General features: G+C 35.7%; 1 protein-coding gene across 3 annotated transcripts in view; it reads left to right on the top strand.

The window, feature by feature from the left end:
• Nucleotides 1-20,175, top strand: part of GRID2 (glutamate ionotropic receptor delta type subunit 2) — a 1,472,825-nt gene that overhangs the window by 1,229,243 nt on the left and 223,407 nt on the right. For all 3 annotated transcript variants that reach the window (XM_026015616.2, XM_072755651.1, XM_026015615.2), the window contains exon 13: nucleotides 4,398-4,593. In XM_026015616.2, coding sequence (XP_025871401.1) covers nucleotides 4,398-4,593 — 196 coding nt within the window. The remainder of the gene's footprint in view (nucleotides 1-4,397; nucleotides 4,594-20,175) is intronic.

Raw genomic sequence — 20,175 nt, 5'->3', positions numbered from 1 at the left:
GGGCATTAGGAGATGAATCATTATAATAATAATCTCCATATAAAACAATAGGGGGCACCTGGGTGGCACAGTCAGTTGACCATCTGACTCTTGGTCTCAGCTCAAGTCATGATTTCAGGATTGTAAATTCAAGCCCTTAGTCAGGCTCTGTGGTAAGTGGAGAGTCTACTTGAGGATTCACTCCCTCTGCACTTCCTCTGCCCCTCGTGTTCATGCTCTCTCTCTCCTACTCTCTTTCTCACGCTCACTAAAATAAATAAATAACTCTTTTTAAAAAATTAAAACAAAAATAAAGCAATGTATAAGTTGATTGAATGCTGATGCAACAGGTCCGCTTGTCCTCACCCTTAGACACTCTTATTCTTTCCATTTATATATTAGAAAATTCAGGTAAACAGAGGTTAACATCACATGGCCCACAAATCTGCTTGACTTTAAAATCTAACTTACCCAATGTCAAAGCTGTCACAAATATCTAATATCAGAGTATCACATGTGTTGAAATTAATTTTCTATGCTTGAACAGTTTTAAGTGTTTATTTTTCTCATGGAAAGAGTTGGCAATCAGCCTAGATCCACCCACATTCCTAAAATTGACTTGACAGAAGTGCCCTAAATTACAGTTTCTAAGTATATGTAATGTTCATGCAAATAACTAAATACCACTTACCTATCAGATCTCAGTATTCTTTAGTATTCATGGTTGCTAGTAGTATAGGACACCAGAAGGAATAAAAGTATAAATCTGAAAACATGCTGGGAAAACAAGGCTTATTAGAATGGCAAACTATTTGCTTTCTTTTTTTATTCACCACTTACACAGCTATAAACCCTCTTTTTTTTTTTTTTTTTTTTTTTTTTTTTTTACCCTATGTGCATGAGTGGGGATATGGGATTGGGAAAGGAGGATTCACGTCTAACATATCTGCAGAGTGATCATTTGCTGAGTTTTATGTGGGTAAATGTGGATTTTGTGTGACTAAGTGGAGAAATGGAATTTATTAGTATGAGTTAACTCTTTTCTAGAATGCTCTAGAGTTTTCCATTTCTTCTGTGGCCTGGGTATGCATTGTGAATTGTTAAAAAAGAAATGACATGGGCAGCCCGGGTGGCTCAGCAGTTTAGCGACACCTTCAGGCCAGGGCCTGATCCTGGACACCCGGGATGGAGTCCCATGTCAGGCTCCCTGCGTGCAGCCTGCTTCTCCCTCTGCCTGTGTCTCTGCCTCTCTCTCTCTCTCTCTCTCTCATGAATAAATAAATAAAATCTTTTTAAAAAATTTAAAAAAATAAATGACATTTGCCATGGTAAATTAATTTATTTATTAGGTACCTATTAATTATTTTAGAATTGTTTTTGCGTTTAAAACAATGATTTGGCAAAACAAAACAGTAATTTGGCATATCTAAATAATACTCAGATGTTGAATTTCAGATACAATGCTTTTGAGGATTACCACTTGTAGAACAATTTGCTAGATTTCTTTTAGGGGTTCATAATATAGGCTATACCATTTCTGCTGATATTACTCTAAAATCTTACTAGCATGAAAATAACTAAATGACCGCATAAAATGAGCACTCCCTTTCTGTGCTGGGCTCCTAAAACAGCCTTCACTTTCTGAAATAAGCTGTTTGTGCTCACTTCATTTTGCATCATTTTATTTTTGTCACCTGTGATGCTATCTCTGTGTACTATAATGGAATGATGCTGAATCAGACAAGCTATAGTTTTTATTGCAAGCATATCTCAAGGCAAATTTATAAGCTGAACTTTATCAGAAATGAAGTTAGAGGGAACATGCCTTTGTTCTAAGTTACAAAATGCTTCTGCTGTTCTGAATTTGAAGTATGCTGAAAATAAAATACTTTCTTCTCTGACATCAAGAATTTCACATTGGCAAAATATTAAGAATTCCTTTAAAATTTTTATTGTGTACAAATTAGTTTCACTAACAAAACTATGTGTATTATGATACTATATTCAAGTTGTAAAGCTGATATTGAAGGTGATGTTATGCTGCAGAAACCTGATTATATTAATGATCCTAACATTTGATTTCAATTTTCTTTTCATGAAAAGCTAAGAGGGAGTGTTAATTTATTTAACAGTATTCTACTGGTATGACTACTTGGGCAAACAAGTTATATATTTAGGTATAGGCATACAAAAATTTTACCTCTTCATTATGAAATCACCACCACCAAATTGAAGGTTTCTGAGAGTTATAAGAGAGATTGATTGCTGAACTTTCTAAACAGCAAGTGGCCAACAATCCTTTCCTGGGAGGGTTTTTGATGAACTGTGACATGGCCTTCCCCAGCGATAAGACCTTTTGGTTCTAGCAGGTAGAAGCTTCATACAACTACCTCGCATAGGCCTTTGTATTTATAATATAGAACACATGAGGGCTGTTATTATAACCTGCATTGATAATAGTTCATTTCTTTTTCCCATGTTACTGCTTTAGAGCATCCTCCACTAAACAGTGGGAAATATGTTAAAATGTTAATATTTTGAATAGCTTTATTCCTACCACTGGAAACAGCAGTAAATGAGAAGTAAATTGTCACTGGAAACAAAACTCTTATTGCCATTCTGTTAACAAGATAATTATGGGATGTCCCAGGAGCAAATGCTCAATTCCTCTAGTATGAGGTTGCACCCTAGCTACATGTAGCTTGTTTTTATTCCTGCTTTTGCCCTCAATTATTCTTCATACTGTCACCTTATCTTTTTATAAATGGTAGAATTAATTGAATAGTTGTAGAATATCCCGGCAAATTTGTCCTTGCAAATAGTAATTTTTAAATGCATCCTTTTATGCAGCAGGAGTACAGAACAAAAAGGGATTATCATGGTAGTTTTCGTAGAGTAAATGATACACATCAACAACCTAAAACTCAATAAAATGTAGATTAAATTTTGCTGAAATTACCATTAGAAATTGGCACAAATCCTCCTTAGCAAACACAGCCCATAATTTATCGTTTGCAATACAGTTTTGCACATGATGGAAAGTGGTGACCTGCAAGAGTATTCCCAATACTCTTGCCCAATGTTAGTGTTGTTTGCAAAGGCCCCCAGGAAATCATTAGCAAACTCCCATCTAGAAACAGATCAAAAGGTCAGAGGTATACATAATGTGAGATTCATGACCCATGGTTGTGGAGGGCTGTGAGTATTCTTGTTCAAAATATGGTATAGTGTTTCAAAGCATATGCTGCCATTCTCAGAGGTTAGGAGTCTGAATATGCCAGTATCTAATTGTGAACAGTATGCCAAAGACACACTTGTTCTTAAACCTCAGCAATTAGCATTGAGCATCTACATAAACTCAAATGAGTTTCAGTAAAACAGTAATTGGTTCTCCAGTTTAGAAAGTATAGAGTGGCTCAGAAACTTAAATGTAAGGAAATTGACCGCCAATTTAGAGGTGAATAACCTGGGACAAGTAGATACTATCTATAACTCAGAGATCGATGTGAAAATCCTGAGCATTATTCTGTAAAAGAGAAAGCTGAAAATAAATTCAGCTCTCAAGAAGCATGACTTTTATTCTATTTGAATACAAATAGAAATCTCTCTCTCTCCTTCTCTCTTTCACACGCACACACACAAACTTAAAGCAACTATAGCAAAAGAAATATAGAAATAAGAGGTGGCATCTTAGTATAGTAAAAATACTATAGCCTTTGAAGCCAGTCAGATCTACATTTGAATCTTATCTCATCCCTTGCTGACTGAGCCACAAAGCAAATCCTTTATACTCTCACCCAGAGTTTTCTCATCTATAAAATGGGTGAAATAGTTCTGAGAAATTAGGCATTGCTATGAGAATAAGGTACATCAGATGCTAGTGTGTATGTGGTAGCCACTTAGCTAAAGTGACTATCATAAATACTAATTTTTAAGTATACACTTGACCTCGAAACATGTTTATACAAAATGTAATTATTTTATCAAAATATTTAAGCATTGCCACCTAAAAGAACATAGGCTTAAGGCTTATGACATATGGAATTTTTAAAAACTAAATGATTGTGATTATGTAGCAATTTAATTTAATTTGCTTTTGCTTTGATGGGATTGCTAGGTTTAGTTTTGTGTTTGGTGTTTTTCACAGTGAAGGTTCACAAAAAGAAGCATTGCCTTGCTACTAGAAATTTTCATTTTTCTTTCAGTTATGACTTTGTCTTCTAATGATTCATGTGTCACGCACCCTAACAGTAATTCTCCTTATATATTACATTTTAATATTAAGAAGCCACAAAATAAGAAAAGCAGTTTGACATCCATATTTATGGTATTACTCTCTGCTTCCTATAACTTTTTTTTTTTTAGTTGAAAATACTCAGTACACTTTCTTGTATCTTTCTTCTCTTCTAATGATGAAGATCTCTCCAGGACCTTTCCAAGCAAACAGACATCCCTTACGGCACAGTACTGGATTCTGCAGTATATGAACATGTTCGCATGAAGGGAATGAATCCTTTTGAAAGGGACAGCATGTATTCCCAAATGTGGCGGATGATCAACAGAAGCAATGGATCAGAGAATAACGTTCTGGAATCCCAAGCAGGCATTCAAAAGGTACTGGTCATTGTCCTTCATTCACAGTCTATTTAGCCTCCCAGATTGGAATTGCTACATTGAGATTGGTTTATTTCTTTTTCAAAATTTTAACTTTGATGTACAGTTTGCAATTAAATTATACTTCCTATTGATTTAAAGAAGATTTTGAGTTGGCAGAGTGCTTATGGAGAGGGAATTCAAAGCCTTCTGTGCTATGTCTAATGGATCGGTCTCCAGTGGAATAACAAAGCTTGAAAACATGAGCTAGTATTTTGTTCAGAATGGGTCAGGGACTTATGCACATGAAGACTAAACATTTGGAAAAAGGTTTTTACAAATCCTCTTCCAAATATCATTAGGGTTATCCAATTCTTTCAAATTACTTGGGGTATTTTTTATACTGCATTTGTTTTTAAATGAAAACCTTATCTTTACTTATGTTTATGTGGTGGGTAAAAGTTAATCTTGTCAACAAATAAGGTCCTGCAAATGTCTCTTTCTATTCTAAAAGTGAAAATCTTTTTTTCATATCTTATTTTAAATAACTATCATTTAGAAGTTATTTTACCAATAAAAAAAAAGGCTTACAAAGCAGTCTTTTGTGTAAAACATGAAGCTAGTTTTTTATTCTGGGCTGTGGTTTATAAACACATATACAGAAGTAATTCTTTCTTCCTCAAGCCCCATCAATCTGCATGAGAGAACTGAATGATTTTTGTTTAAAATTATCCCACTGGCTAGCACAGCAAAAATCACAATGGTTGACATTCAATAAATAATTGTGGGATGAATGAAGGAATGTCAATTACAGCAACAAAGGTGGTATACACTTTTTCTCTGTAACCTTCAGCAGCAGAATAATTTGGACCGCATGTCTGAGTTCCTTGTTCAGAGGGCAAACTTATTAATATTATGTTGAAGAATGTTTTGATGGCTATAAAAAATATTCTGACACAGGTTCTAACATTATTCTATGCCATTTCATATGATGTTCTTTATCTGCTGCTGCTATTATTATGGTTCCTTAGAGTCAGCATAGTTGACATCATTATTTTAAACACTGATAAGGCTGATATAAACCTTCTTTCTAAGTCCTAATGATGCATTAGGATGTGAATGTCCTTGAAATGTAAGCAATGTCCTCTAACTCCTTCACCCTTTTTTATATTAATCTAGGTGTCCTTGGACCCAAATATTGAGCCTAAAATCCACTGGGAGAATGGGTGGGTGAGAATGGGTGAGTGAGTGGACCTATATGTTGTCTGGAGAAGATAGAAGAATAGACATTTTAGGCTTTACTAGGTACTCACAGGACTTGAATAAATTTAAGCCTCAGAATAAGAGTACTTAAATGGTTTTTGGAAGAGTACTTTCCTTCATATAGTTGATTTTAAGAATTTTGTTTTCTTGACAATAAATATATTTATAGTTTATATTTCTATTCCATTTTATAAGCCAAAGCTCTCCACACTTTATAAACTCTTTCTATACCATACCATTCCAGAGAAAATTCACTTTTTTTCTCCAAGAAGATATACAGATTCTCAGAAAATATTTTTAAAAAATATTCACTCATCCATAATTTGTTTATTCATTTTTTTCATACAATATTTGCTAAGTGCCGATTATGTATCAAACATTGATCTAGGAACTGTAGATAACTCCAGCACAGAGAAATGAATAATCACTGGATCTGTGAAATATAGAGTCTGGTAAGAGAGATAGAAAAGAAAACTAAAATACATGATCAAACAAAATGGTTTAAATCATGATAAATGCTACAGAAAGAAAAAAAAAACTTTGGTGCTCTTATAGAAATTAAAGAAAATGTCTATTTAAAGAATAGTGATTAAATATGGTTCCCTGAGGAGATAAAATATTAGTGATGACCTGCCTGATCGGGAACTGTTCCTGTAGAAGAGAGGGTAACAGGGCATCCAAACAAAGCATAGCCTAGGCAAAAGCCTGAAGGTACATTCAAGAAACTAGTTTAAAAATCAATGTGAGGGAATCCCTGGGTGGCTCAGCAGTTAAGCTCCTGCCTTTGGCCCAGGGTGTGATCCTGGAGACCTGGGATCAAATCCCACCTCAGGCTCCCTGCATGGAGCCTGCTTCTCCCTCTACCTGTGTCTCTGCCTCTCTCTCTCTCTCTCTCTCTCTCTCTCTCTCTCCCCCTGTGTGTCTCTCATGAATAAATAAATAAAATCTTTAAAAAAATAAAAAATAAAAATCAATGTGAACTGGAACATGTCAAATGAGAGAAGGGAATAAGATTAGTAGGCAGAGGATAGATCATGAAGTACCTTGTTGCCCTTTGAAAGGAATCTGGATTTTATTTGAATGGCAAAAAATGCTACTAAATTAAGGGAATGTTGTGATTCATTATCACCTTTCAAAAAGGTCACTGTAGCTGATGTATAGGGATTGGTTAAGAGGATGCAGAGTGGAAATAGTGAGACCCTAAGAGACTCTTGTAAATTTCAGAGGTAGCCAGTCAAGTAGATACATGTAGACAAGGTCTTGCTTCATTCTTATGTTCTGACACACACACATTACACACACAGCCCATATACCTTACATTCTCTGTAGGTGCAAACTGAGTACACTTTCTATATCCTTGTATTTCCAAAGTAAAAAATAAATCCCAAGGGTATAGAATATCAAATGCCATGCAGAAGCTTTAAATAGTCATACATGTGTTAAGATATACATATATATCTTCCAAGGTCTTCAGTATTGTCTAAGAAAACCTCTCCTTTTCAAAGTATGTACATATAGTTTCCTACATTTTCTATTCCTGTTCTTTTTTACATTAATGTCTTTTAACCATATAGAATTTAATTTGACATTTGTGGACATATAAAAAGAAATTATAAATATCCACACTGAGAAAATTTCAATCTGAGATTCTATGAAATAAAAGTGTTTTAGACTAGGCTATTGATAAGTTTGCATTATGTGCTAAGAAATTTAGTTAATTCTTCTGTAGCTTTGTCATTTTTTTTCTTTAAATATGTAGCTATTCCATCACCCTTCAACTTGGGTTAGTGTTTCTAGTGCTGTTATTAAATGTCATACATTTTTTAAAAAGTCTATTACGAAGAAGAGAAAGAATCCTGTTCTGAGAGAGAGGGGGCAAAAACCATCTGGTTTTCTCTTCTGGTTCTTCCAGTTCTTAGGTGTATAACTTTGGGCAAGTAACTTGTCTTCTTTAAGATTCACTCTACTCATCTGTAAACTTATCACAGTGTGGGAATTAAAAGTCTGCAAAAGACATGTGTACCTGGGTTTGAATAGAGTTCATTTTTAAAATAAAAATGTGTAAATGTAACTAACTACTAAAAATCTGTGGGACCCAGGATTTTTTTCATGTTGATAAAATTCCTGCATCACATGTTTTTTATATGTATCAAATATATATTATATTTATAATATAAATATATACATGTGGAAGCATCAATAAATAGTATGATTAGTCATAAACTCATAAGATGATATTTTATATTACCTGAAAGTGTGTAAATGTGAACAATTTGTAACTACAAAGCTTTATTATTTAGTATTTCCTAAGGTTAAGTTAAAATTTTAATATAATGAAAAGGATATTTAATAAAAAAAGAATAATTTCTATTCCTTGATAGTCTACTGATAAAGAGAACTCATAAGTTTAAAACTGCAAATCATGTCACCTAGTATTATACTTATTTAGTTTTCTAATTTACTAAATGGATAGTGAAGAATATCCTTATGACTTCATAATGGAAGATATCAAAGTGAAATTTGCTTGTTGTATATATTCTTTCAAACAAAACCAGACAGCTGAAAACTGATTAGATGGAAAAAATCAGTAGTAATAATAAAGTGTATTTTGTTTCTGTTTGCAAGGTTTTGGCCAGCTTCTATTAAAACACAAAACCAACCAACCAAAAACCAATAACCTTCTCACCTGCTAAAGCTCACTGGGAGTTTATAAGATTGAGAACTATAACACATGAAATGTAGTTGTGGATTCTTGCTTGAGCAACTAGTCTTGCACATCTCACACAGCAGCTTCCTCTTTCTGTCATTAGTTTCTAATTTGTTCAGGCAGAAAAGACCTTAGAGGTCTTCTAGGTCAACTTTCCACAAAGGCCAAACTTCTTCTACAGTGTCTTTGACAAGAGTTCATATATATAGTAACTGCCTTCCAGCAAAGCCTGCATCACTGTGCAAACAATCCTTACAATCTAATTATAACTTTAAACAGATACCATTAATGTCTCAGGTTGTGTTTGTTCTTAATTATGCTATACTAGTATCATTAAGTTTCTCTTACTTGAAGGTAGATCTTCATCCCTTCTAATATTGTCCTGTTCACCAAAGAAAGCTGTATAAATGAGATTAAGTAAATTAGTTCTGATCTGCTATTCTTGGGAGACATTCACCTGTATCAGACTAGCCTAATTAAACTAGGACAAATTTGATTCTCTTCCCAGAGCTTTTTGCAGATTTGCAGAGGTAGAAAAAAATGTATATGACAAATATAACAGAAAATTTTAGTGCATTCATTCAATAATCATTTATTAAGCACTCTCTAGGTACCAGCCAGGATTCTGGTCGCTGAAGTGAACATAAATGAAAGCAAAATGCCTTCACAGAGTTCACATTCTAATGGAGGAAGCAGACAATAAATAAAATATGTTGTATTTCAGTAGTGATAAGTGTTAAAGACAAAAAGTAGGAGAGGTAGAAGGGGGACAGGAAGAAGATGGTCTGCCTTGTTAGATCAAATGACCAGGGAAGGCATAAGGAAATAACATTGGAATAAAGACATGAAGAAGATGGGGGAGAAAAAAAGAATTGTATATCTGGGTTACATGTTTTCAGACAAAGGGTTAGCCAAAGCAAAGGCCCTGAGGTGGGAGCATGCCTGGATGTTCTAAGACTGTGAAGGAGGCTTGTGTAACTCAGAAATAAAATGTAATATCAGAAGTGTAACAAAGTCAGAAAAGTAGAGAGCCAGGTGGTAGAGGAGAAGGAATATTATATAGGGCCGTGTTACTTACAGCAGAATCCTGTAAAATCAGCATCGCTTGGGAGCTTGTTAGAAGTACAGACTCTTCGGCCCCACCTAAGCCCTTCTGGATGTAAATCTCAGTCTAAGAAGATTCCCAGGTGATTCATATGCATGATAAAGTCTGAAAATGCTAATACAGGGCTGTATAAAACATTCTAAGTGGGCTTTTACTCTATGGGAGATATGATACTTAGGAAAGTTTGGAACAGAAGAATAACACAATATAACTCTTAATTTGGCAAATCACAGGTAAAGATCTGAGTAGGAATGAAGAAACTGGGCATAATACTGAAATAGAGAACTTTCTGGTTATTTATAAGGCAATATTTATTTCCTGATAACCTATTAAACTCAGGTGGTACAGAACAAATTATTCTAAAACCCTAGCCATGAGGATTACTCAAGAAGGAAAGAAAATGAGGATTGGTAGGATTAAAATCCTAGCCAGAGTATCCCAATGGTAACTGCATAATACCTCAGACTACATAGTTCAAAGAGGATATTAAAAAAAAAAAAAAAATCTGATGGCTACTATGGCAACAGGGAAGCGAGGGATGGTGTTGGCAGCAGTAGTTTTCAATCAGAAAGATAGCATCAATTTGCAAAGCTAATTAGGCCACACAAGTCCCAGACCAGTATGGGGAAAGAGAAATTGACAAGGTCCAGGTGTGGAGCAAAGCCACTGGGCTCAGGCCCCAGCTCTAATGCCAGCTGGAAAACTGGAGTATTGAAATAAAAGCCAAGACAAAAGATTGGTCATGTCAAATGGGCCAATATCAAGGATTTTTAAGGACTGGCATAGAAAGACGAATTCTAGACCCTGTGAAGTGATGAAGTAAGCCTATCCTCTTTATTGATCTGTGACTGAAAAAAACTGGGCAGATTGAACCCGTTGTTTTATTTATTCATTCAACACACATTCAGGGAGCACCTATTTATCAGGCATTATTCTGGGCATTGGGAATTAAATAGAACAAAGAAAGTCCTTTTCCAAATGGAGATTATACTGTAGTGGAGAGAAAACAATAGACAAGCACATAAACATGTGCTATGAAGAAACATTAGAAAGGTAAGAATGAAAGAAAGCAGAGGAGGAAGAAGGATGTTGCCATCACACATAAAGTGGTCATAGAAAGCATCTCTGAGAAATTACATTTGAGTAGAGATCTGAAAGAGGACCATGACCCATGAAGGCTGTGGAGAGACAGCGAGGACAGGAAGTGCTCCAGGCAGAAGGAATATTACTGCAAAATTCCTGAGGCAGGGTAGCTTGGCATGATGGAAAGAAACGTCAAGCAAGACCAATGTGGCTGGAGAAGGGTGCCTGGGGTGGGTGGGCAGGGCGTGCAGGAAAGAGGGGTAGGAAATAGGGCCACAGTGGAAGTTAGGCAGGATAGTGGCCTAAAAATGTTGAAGCATGGAACCCATTAAAGTTCTAATTGTACCTTTTTCTTTTGTTGAGATATAACTGACATATGACATAGTTTCAGACGTACAACATAATGATTCTATGTTTTTGTGTATTGCAAAATGACCACAATAAGCCTAGTTAATATCAGTCACCATTGTTTCAGATTTTCTTTTTGTGATAAGAACTTTTAAGATCTATCTACTCTCTTAGCAACTGTTACATATGCAATGTGGTATTATTAACCATATCACCATGCTGTACATTACATCCCCATGGCTTATGTATTTTATGAATAAAAGTTTTACCTTTCAATCCCTTTTACCCATTTTATCCTAATTGAGGAATGAAAGGCATTTGAATGTCTTAAATAGCTTCAAGTGATTCTGATTCACAGTAAAGGTTGAAAATCACTGATATGTTGGAGTCATTTAAATGATTTTGAGTTTTGAATAATTCTGAGGTTGCGAGTAGGAGAATGACATGAGGTGACTTACTTTTCAAAGGTCCATTCAAGGTGCTATGTGGAAGATAGGGGAGGTCAAGGCTAGAAGCAAGAAGAGTGAGATTACTGTAATAATCTAAGTGATACATGTTGGTGGATGGACCAGAGTGCTTATATTGGAAGTGGGAAAAAGTGATTAAATTTGGATATATTTGTTGTGCCCAAGTTTGCGAATCTGAGAAACCACCAAAGAGCTGACACCGATGCAAACACAAGAGGGTTTATTTACAAGCTCGGGCTTGGGTCCAAGTATACCCAACACAGCGGAGCAGGGACTTGGACCCCATCTTGGTTTCAGTTTAGTTTTAAGGGCTGGTCTAGGGGACCTCCAGAAGGGGTGGAGGAATTTCTCAAGTTCTGTTTACATTCTGATATGGGGCTTTCAAGGGCATTGAGCTCTGTTCTTATTCTAATATGGGGCTTCCTGCCCTTGGCTTGGGCTCTGTTTTTATTCTAATATGGGGCTTTCTAGGACATTAAGCTGTAAACTGTTTTTTTCCTGTAACTGAAGGAATGTAAATTTCAGGTCTTATTCACAGGGGCCTGGGATGGCTGTACTTGTGCTAACACTGAACTTAAAGTGGAATGGCCTTAATTTTCTCGGCCTCCACATATTTTGAAAGTATCTCTGACAGATTTTCTAAAAAGACTCAGTTGGGGTATGAAAAACAAAAGTTAAAAATGAGTCCAGTGTCTTTGGCCTAAGTAGTTTTAAGAATGAAGTTGACTATTTTGAGGTTGAAAACGCTATAAGGAAGAGCAGATTTGAAAAGCCAAATGAAAATTTGCCTTTGCATGATTCTTAATATGAAACGTTTATTAATTATCCAAGAAAGTTGCTTTCTATATATGAATTGAGTGAGAAAAAGTTCTAGTTGGAGATGGGAGATTACTAGCATAGAGTCTGTATTTAAAGTGGTAAGACTTGATGATATCACTGAAGATGTGTGCCTATCTAGAGAAGAAAGCTATCTAAAGACTAATCCCTGGGACAATTTAGGATTTAGAGGAAGGGAAGTTAAAAAGGATATAACAGAGTCAAGGAAGGGTCAGCCTGTGCAGCAGGGGCAAAACCAAGAGTGTTTGTTTAGGAGCCAAATGAAAAAGTGTTTCAAGGAAGTTCAAATCATCAACTCTGTCAAATGATGCTAATGGGTGAAGTATGGTGAAGACTGAGAATTAGTGATTTATTTGGCAACCTGCAGTCACTGGTGACCTTGACAAAAGCAGATCTGGTAGGGGGAGAGGAGAAGGAATAAGAATTAGATTGGAGGAAAAAATGAATGAGAAGAGAGGCGGTCGAAATTACAAGACTAAGTACTTTTATTTTTTATTTTAGTTTTCTTATTCAAGTATGATTAACATAGTGTTATTAGTTTCAGATGTACAATATAGTGATTTGACAACTCTATACATTACTCAGTGCTTGCTCATCAAGACAAGTGTACTCTTCATTCCTTTTATCTATTTCACATGCCTTACCCACCTTTCCTTTGGCAACCACTCATTTGTTCTCGATATTTGAGTCTGTTGTTATGGTTGTTTTTCTTTTTTTCTTGGTTAACTTGTTTTGTTAGACTGGGAATTTTTTAAAGGTGTTTTGTTGAAAGGAAATGCTGAGTAATAGTGGGAAGGGTCCTAGAGTGTGCTGTGAAATTTGGGAAAATTTTTCTATGAAAAAAGATATGTACAATATCTGTATACTAATGGAATACTGCAGTAAAGAGGGGGAAAACTCATGGCGCCAGAAAGAGACAGGAGAACTGCTGGAGATCTGTCCTTGAGTAAGTGATAAATAATGAAATCTAGTGCACAAGTAGAGGTTTGGAATTAGGAGGACAGTTCATTCATAGTAAAAAGAGAGAAGGTAGACCATATGGGCATACGTGCAGGTAAGTTGGAAGATCATTTTTGATTGTTTGCATTTACTCAGAGAAATAGGAACCAAGGCCATCACTCAAGTCTAAGCAACAGGATAAAGATTGTGGAGATTTAAAGAGAGAGAAGATAGGAATGGTTATTCTGGAGAATGGAAGGGACAGTAGGCTAGTGAAATTTAATGGTATTCCTGGAAAAGACGAAAAGCTCTTTTGCAGTAGTCATCATGACTATAAATTGAAACCAATCAGCATGATTGTGGGCTTTGCTGTAGCCATCTTCAGCTGCCTAAGTATAAACATGGAGTCCACACAGAACAGATTTCACCAGAATTGATGTTTACCAGATAAGCATGATAGAAAGCAATGGGGTGAGGGAGTTGAGAATATATGCAAAGAAATGATCATTATTATGAATCATGGAATCTCAGCTGTTTAGGAGGAAAGTAGTGACCCAGAAGAGATTGAGGATGACATGAACAATGGACTGTGGGTCTGAATGAGACTAAAGAACTGTAGGAGTCCATGAACCAGAAGAACAGGGTTGGAAATAATACAAAGCTGGTTCCAAGATGATACATTTGAAATAGAGATGATGAAGAGAGTGCTAGTATTGGAAATGATATGACATGGGAGTGGGTGGCTAAGGTAGGAGGAAAGACACAATCCTTGGAGAAGAAGAAGCCAAGTACTGGAAAAGGATGTCTATGTGAATAATCGAATCACCAAGAATAACCCTAGAACTAGAATTTGAGAGAATGACAGGGAGCTAAGTGATAAAATCTTTGAGCAATGCTGGTGTGACACAGAGTCAGCAGATGACTACAGTAGGAATGAGCGTAGTCTGATAGCATAAGATTCAAATCCAAGGCTCTAGAAGTAGGGGCAAGGGGCAAGGAGGACACCTACCCATGATCCAGCACCAGTGATATGAATGTTGTATAAAATAAAAATAGCCACTATTTGAGAAGACCAATCTGCAGAAGAGAAGCAAGTTCTACTCAGCAAAAGAAGGTTAAAGGAAATTTCAAAACAAAACAAGAAACAGATTGAGGATTTAGGCAGGGCTTGGGACAGTCTCAGTTTTGCCAGGTGTCCTACTGTTATTATTAACAGCATACTGTGATATTATGACATAAATAAGAAATATATATATATATATATGGTCTTCCTCCTATTTCTGGCACAAAGCTCCTAAAACCTTTGGAATTTTTTAAGTGTTGAAAGCAACCATGGTGCCTTTTATTATGTTAATGAGGGTGACTTTTGGATTATACCTCCCTGGTTGGTTAGATGGGGACTGAACCAGATGATCAGAGGGTTGGGACTTTCAGTCCCATCTCCTAGGAGGGGAGAGAGGCTGGAGATTGAGTTTAATTACCAAATGGCCATTGATTTAATCGATTATGCCCATGTAATGATGCTCCATAAAAACCCAAAAGGACAAGGAAAAGGTTGTTGGAAACAGTCAGAAACACAGATAACAACCTGGAGTTTCAATTGGCTTCTGAAGGGAGGGTACAGTCTTGAGGGACTGAACCCTTAACCTGTAGAATCTGCTGATATTTCCTATAGCCAGTGTCAGAATTGAGTTGAATTGTAGGATGCCCAGCTGATGTGGGTGGGCACCCCCACCCCAATGTGTCAGAATTGGTCCCAGAATCTTAAAACCCCTTCACTCAAGATTATTCCCATCAGAGGGCACCTGGGTGGCTCAGTCAGTTAAGCATCCGACTCTTGGTTTCAGCTCAGCTAATGATGTCTCAGGTCATGAGAATGAAGCAAGCAGGAACCAAATTATATAAAAGAAAAAAGGCTGTAGTAAAAAAACAAATTTCATCTGTTAAAGGTTTACATATAGTAATTCCTGGTTTTATGCCTTTCAAACTTATGAACCAAATTGGTCATACATTCTTTTTTCTGATTGTTCCATTCCCCTTCCAGAAGTCCTGCCAATGCATTTTTAATGCTTGGGATTGGGTGTTTTTATTTTTTTTAAAGATTTTATTTATATATTTTAGAGAGAGAGCATGGGCAGGGGGAGAAGTAGAGGAGAGAAGGAGTGAGGGGGAAAGAATTTCTAGCAGACTATGTGCTGATCATGGAGCCCAACTTAAGAGCTCAATTCCATGAGATCGTGACCTGAACTGAAACCAAGACCAGAGGCCCAACCAACTAAGCCACCCAGGTGCCCCTATTATTATTATTTTTCTAAACTGATTTTTGTTTCTAATAATAATATCATGGGTGTTTGAAGTCAAAATTAGATATTTTCTCAAAGGGTAAAGGAGAAGTCCAAAACTACATACTTCTTAAATAATCAAAAGCATTTTAACTTGAAATAGAGTATGTTAGATCTTAACAGCACACAAAGTAAAATGAAAACTAAAAAGATTTTTTTTCTAGATGCCCAGAAAAAAATGGATTCTGTAAATTAAAGTGAAAATAATAAAGTGGTGTCTTGTGTATATAAAGATGATAGTACTAAACTGCCATTCACAGAGCATGTAATTTTAAAATTGCTTTTTTATATAATGATTTAATCCATGATGAAAGCCAGACCTGCTCCAATTCTTCTTTTAATTAGCTACATTCAACTCCAGTTCATCTACTCATTCACTCATTCCTTTAATAACAAATGTTTATTGTGTGGCTGCTACGTATTAGAAACTATGATAGGCACAGAGGATGCAGAAATGGATTAGTCCAGTGAGGGCAGGGCAGCAAAACGCAATTTAGTAGCTAATCTACAGAGAATTGTAGAGATGACAAGAGAACACAGAGAAAGGGAATTTACCATAGCCTGAGGGATGAGGCTAGTTCAAGAGCCTCTAGAGGAAGCCTTCCAAGAGGAAGTAATGTTAATCTTCGAGTAAGTAGGATTTAATTAAGTAAAAGAGAGATAGGAGCAAGTAGGATAAGGAGACAGCCTGAACAAAAACATGGAGGTGAGCAAAACACAGAACATGCAGGAAATAAAAAGTAATTGCAGCTAGATATAAGGTGCTTAAGGGGCACCTAGGTGGCTCAGTTGGTTAGGCATTTGCCTTTGGCTCATGATCCTGGGGTCCTGGGATGTAGCCCTGCATCAGGCTACTTGCTCATCAGGAAGCCTGTTTGTGCTCTCTGACAAATAATTAAATAAAATCTTTTAAAAACTTTTAAAAAGATATAAGGTGCTTATATTGGTCAAGTTTATCTAAAGAAAAAGAACAATATATATATTCATATGTTATGTTCATATATTTGTGTGTGTATATGTGTGGGTACACATTTATATACAAGATGAGATTTATTATAAGGAATTGGCTCATGCAATTATGGAGGCTGACAAGTCCCACCATCTGCTGTCTCTAAGCTTGAGACCCAGGGAAACTGATGATTTAAATTCCAGTGTGATTCTGAAAGCCTGAGAACTAGGAGCACTAATGGTATAAATCCCAGTTCAAGAGAAGAAGCAGACTCGTGCCCTGGGCTGAAAGTGGCACTAAACCGCTGAGCTACCCGGGCTGCCCAACCTTGGTTTAGTTCTTATTCTCAGCAAAGTTTCCCAAATTGGAAAATGCTCATACATTTGAAAAATTTCTACTGGGGGATGCCTGGGGCTCAGTGGTTGAGCATCTGCCTTCAGCTCAGGTTGTGATCCTGGAGACCCGGGATCGAGTCCCACATCAGGCTCCCTGCAGGGAGTCTGCTTCTCCCTCTGCCTATGTCTCTGCCTCTCTCGGTGTCTTTCATGAATAAATAAATAAAATCTTTAAAAAAAAAATTCTGTTGGAAAAATGCACAAAAGTAAAAAAGGATAATTCCACCATAATTTGAAAATCAGCTCACTCTATCCATCCAGTTCTACCCTCAGTTAATCTCCATTAAAACAGAAGGGTGCACATCTTTATGACTTTTTTCTTTATTTAGTGGGCACATGTATGTATGCAGTTTTTCGCTTGGTTGCCATTTGAACTTTTTTTAAAGGAAATGTTCTCTGCCTTTGTCTTTACCAATTTCTGTCATTAACATCTTTCAGATTAGCATATATATTTATATATCATTATAATATCTTCAAAATATTCTATAAACTACTGTAATTGACCAAATCATTGCCCTTGATGAACACTTTGAATGTTTCATGTATTTATCTCCTGTAAGCAGCTGTGATAAACATCTATTTTTGTATATTTATTATTTTCTTTTGTAAATACAGCCATAAAAGGAGGATTCTGAGTTAAGGAGTATATGCTTTTACAAATTGAATAACTACTCTCAAATTCATGTCTGGAAATGGTAAACCTGTTTCTACTTTCAATACAAAAGAAGTTGTTTTCCCATTTTCTCACCTGGAATTGACAGAAGTGAATGACATTATTCTTTTATATTTTCAGTTTTGCCAAAATAATGAATGAAAGGTATCTCCTTTTTATTTTTACTTTTCTGATTCTAGTTTAGACATTTTTTTCAGATGTGTACTACTTCTATACATCATATTTATATTGTGAAATTATTTCTTTCATACTTTTTTATTGATTTGTTATTGTCAATTTTAATATCCCTTTTAAAAAGATGAATAATAGTACTTTGGGGTTTCTTTTTCTTTTTTTGTTTTTGTTTTTGTTTTTGTTTTTGTTTTGTTTTGTTTGGTTTGGTTTGGTTTGGTTACTCTACCTTTCACCCTCCAGACTTTTCTTATCCTTGTCCATGGCCACATTTATACCAACAGTTAAACAGATGCACTGGCAAGCAAACACAATTTGGTCAGGCCCTAATATAAATCCACATGCCCAAGTGTACACTTCATAAGACAACATTTCTTTTGCCAGACAGTACTTTCAAAGAGCAGCATTTACTTTGTGAAAAATGGGAAAAGCTAAATGATTTTGTAAATATGCCTCTAAGCTGGCCACTCTTTGCAATCTTCCCTCTTATCCCTAAGAATATTAACATAAATAAGAATTTTTTAATACTTAGTTCCCTAGTAACAGATATAGGCTGAGAAGGCTCCAAGTTTTTGTCATTTTTTTTTTCTATAGCAAAGATATTGGACTTTTGTGCCGACGTATTTGTTTCCATTACATTAAGCTATAGACCTTTAACATATACTTTCAATTTTTAGTTTCTCATCAAACCCTCCTTCCCTCAGTAGGAGAATTAGCAGTCTATATGGGTTTTATTTGCATTCCTGTGAGTTCCAAATCCTGGTTGTCCTTTCATATCCTCAAAGGACTCTCTCTTCTCTCACTCTGATTTATGTGCTTAGTGTTCTATTGTGATTTTCTGCTTCTCAACTACTGAATTCAATTCTTCTACTAAAGCTTAAATGCCATGATTACTAATGTATCCTCCTGCTTTAATATTTCGCAGATTAACTGTCATCTTGAATACTAAAGCTTCTGGTTACAGATTCTTCCTTTCTTGTTAAATATCCATAACACTATTATTTTTATTTTAAATCAACATGTTTTGTAAACTCCTTTAGGGCTCTCCCATATGGCACCAACTCAGTCTAAGAGATAATAAAATAAGTAAAATTTCAATGCCTTGATAGTTTTGGGGGGCAATAAATATATTATACATTTAACAAAAAACCATGTTTGCTAGAAAATAGCCCATTCTTTCAATTTTCTCTTTATTTCTCCTAGTACATATATTAAAAACAGGAATTCAAAAAGTACAAAATAGGTTTTAAAACTCTATAACTAAGGGTAGAGCTTCTCATTTTATGTCAGAAGGAATTAGTTTATAATACAATCTATGTCATGTTAATAGTTTCATATTGAACATTCAACATATAAATTTTTTAAAGATTTTATTTATTTATTCATGAGAGACACAGAGAGTGAGAAAGGCAGAGACACAGGCAGAGGGAGAAGCAGGCCCCATGCAGAGAACCCCACGTTGAACGCTATCCTGGGTCTCCAGGATCACACCCCGGGCTGCAGGCGGCGCTAAACCACTGCGCCACTGGGGCCACCCTCAACATATAAATTTTTGTTGAAACTTTATATTTTATTTATTTCAAATTGTAAAATACATGCAATATAAAATTTACCACCTTAGCCATTTTTCTTTGTATGGTTTAGTGGCATTAAGTACATTAGCATTATTATACAACCATCACCATGATCCATCTCCAGAACTCTTGTCATCCCGCAAAAACTAAAATTCTATACTCATTAAATAATAGCTTCCTACTCCTCCTTCCTCCAAATCACTGGAAACCACCATTCTGCTTTCTGCTTTTATGAATTTGACTACTTTAGGAACTTCATGTAAATGGAATCATACAGAATGTGTCTTTTTTTTGTGACTATTTCACTTAACATGATGTTCTCATGGCTCACCATGTTGTATGTCCGAATCTCCTCTCTTTTTTAAGGGTAAGTAATATTTCATTGTATGGATATACATTTTGTTCATCCATTTATTTGGTTATAGGTACTTAGGTTTCCTCCACTTTTTGGCTATTGTGAATAATGCTGCTAATGAACACAGTTGTAAAAATATATTCGAGCCCATTTTTTTCAATTCTTTGAGGTATTTACCCAGAAGTGGAATTGCTGGATCATATGGTAATTCTGTTTTTTAAATACTTTAAGGAATAACATTGTTGTCCATACCAGCTGCACCATTTTATGTATCTACCAGTAGTGCACAGGGTCCAAATTCTCCACATCCTGGACATCACTTGTTCTGATTTTTTTTTTTTTTTTTTGATGGCAGCCATCCTAATAGGTGTGACATGGAACCTGTGAAGTTAAGT

The sequence above is a fragment of the Vulpes vulpes genome, chromosome 4 (genome assembly GCF_048418805.1).
Source record: "Vulpes vulpes isolate BD-2025 chromosome 4, VulVul3, whole genome shotgun sequence".
NCBI classification, from domain to species: domain Eukaryota; kingdom Metazoa; phylum Chordata; class Mammalia; order Carnivora; family Canidae; genus Vulpes; species Vulpes vulpes.
This window is presented reverse-complemented; position numbering and strand designations above follow the sequence as displayed.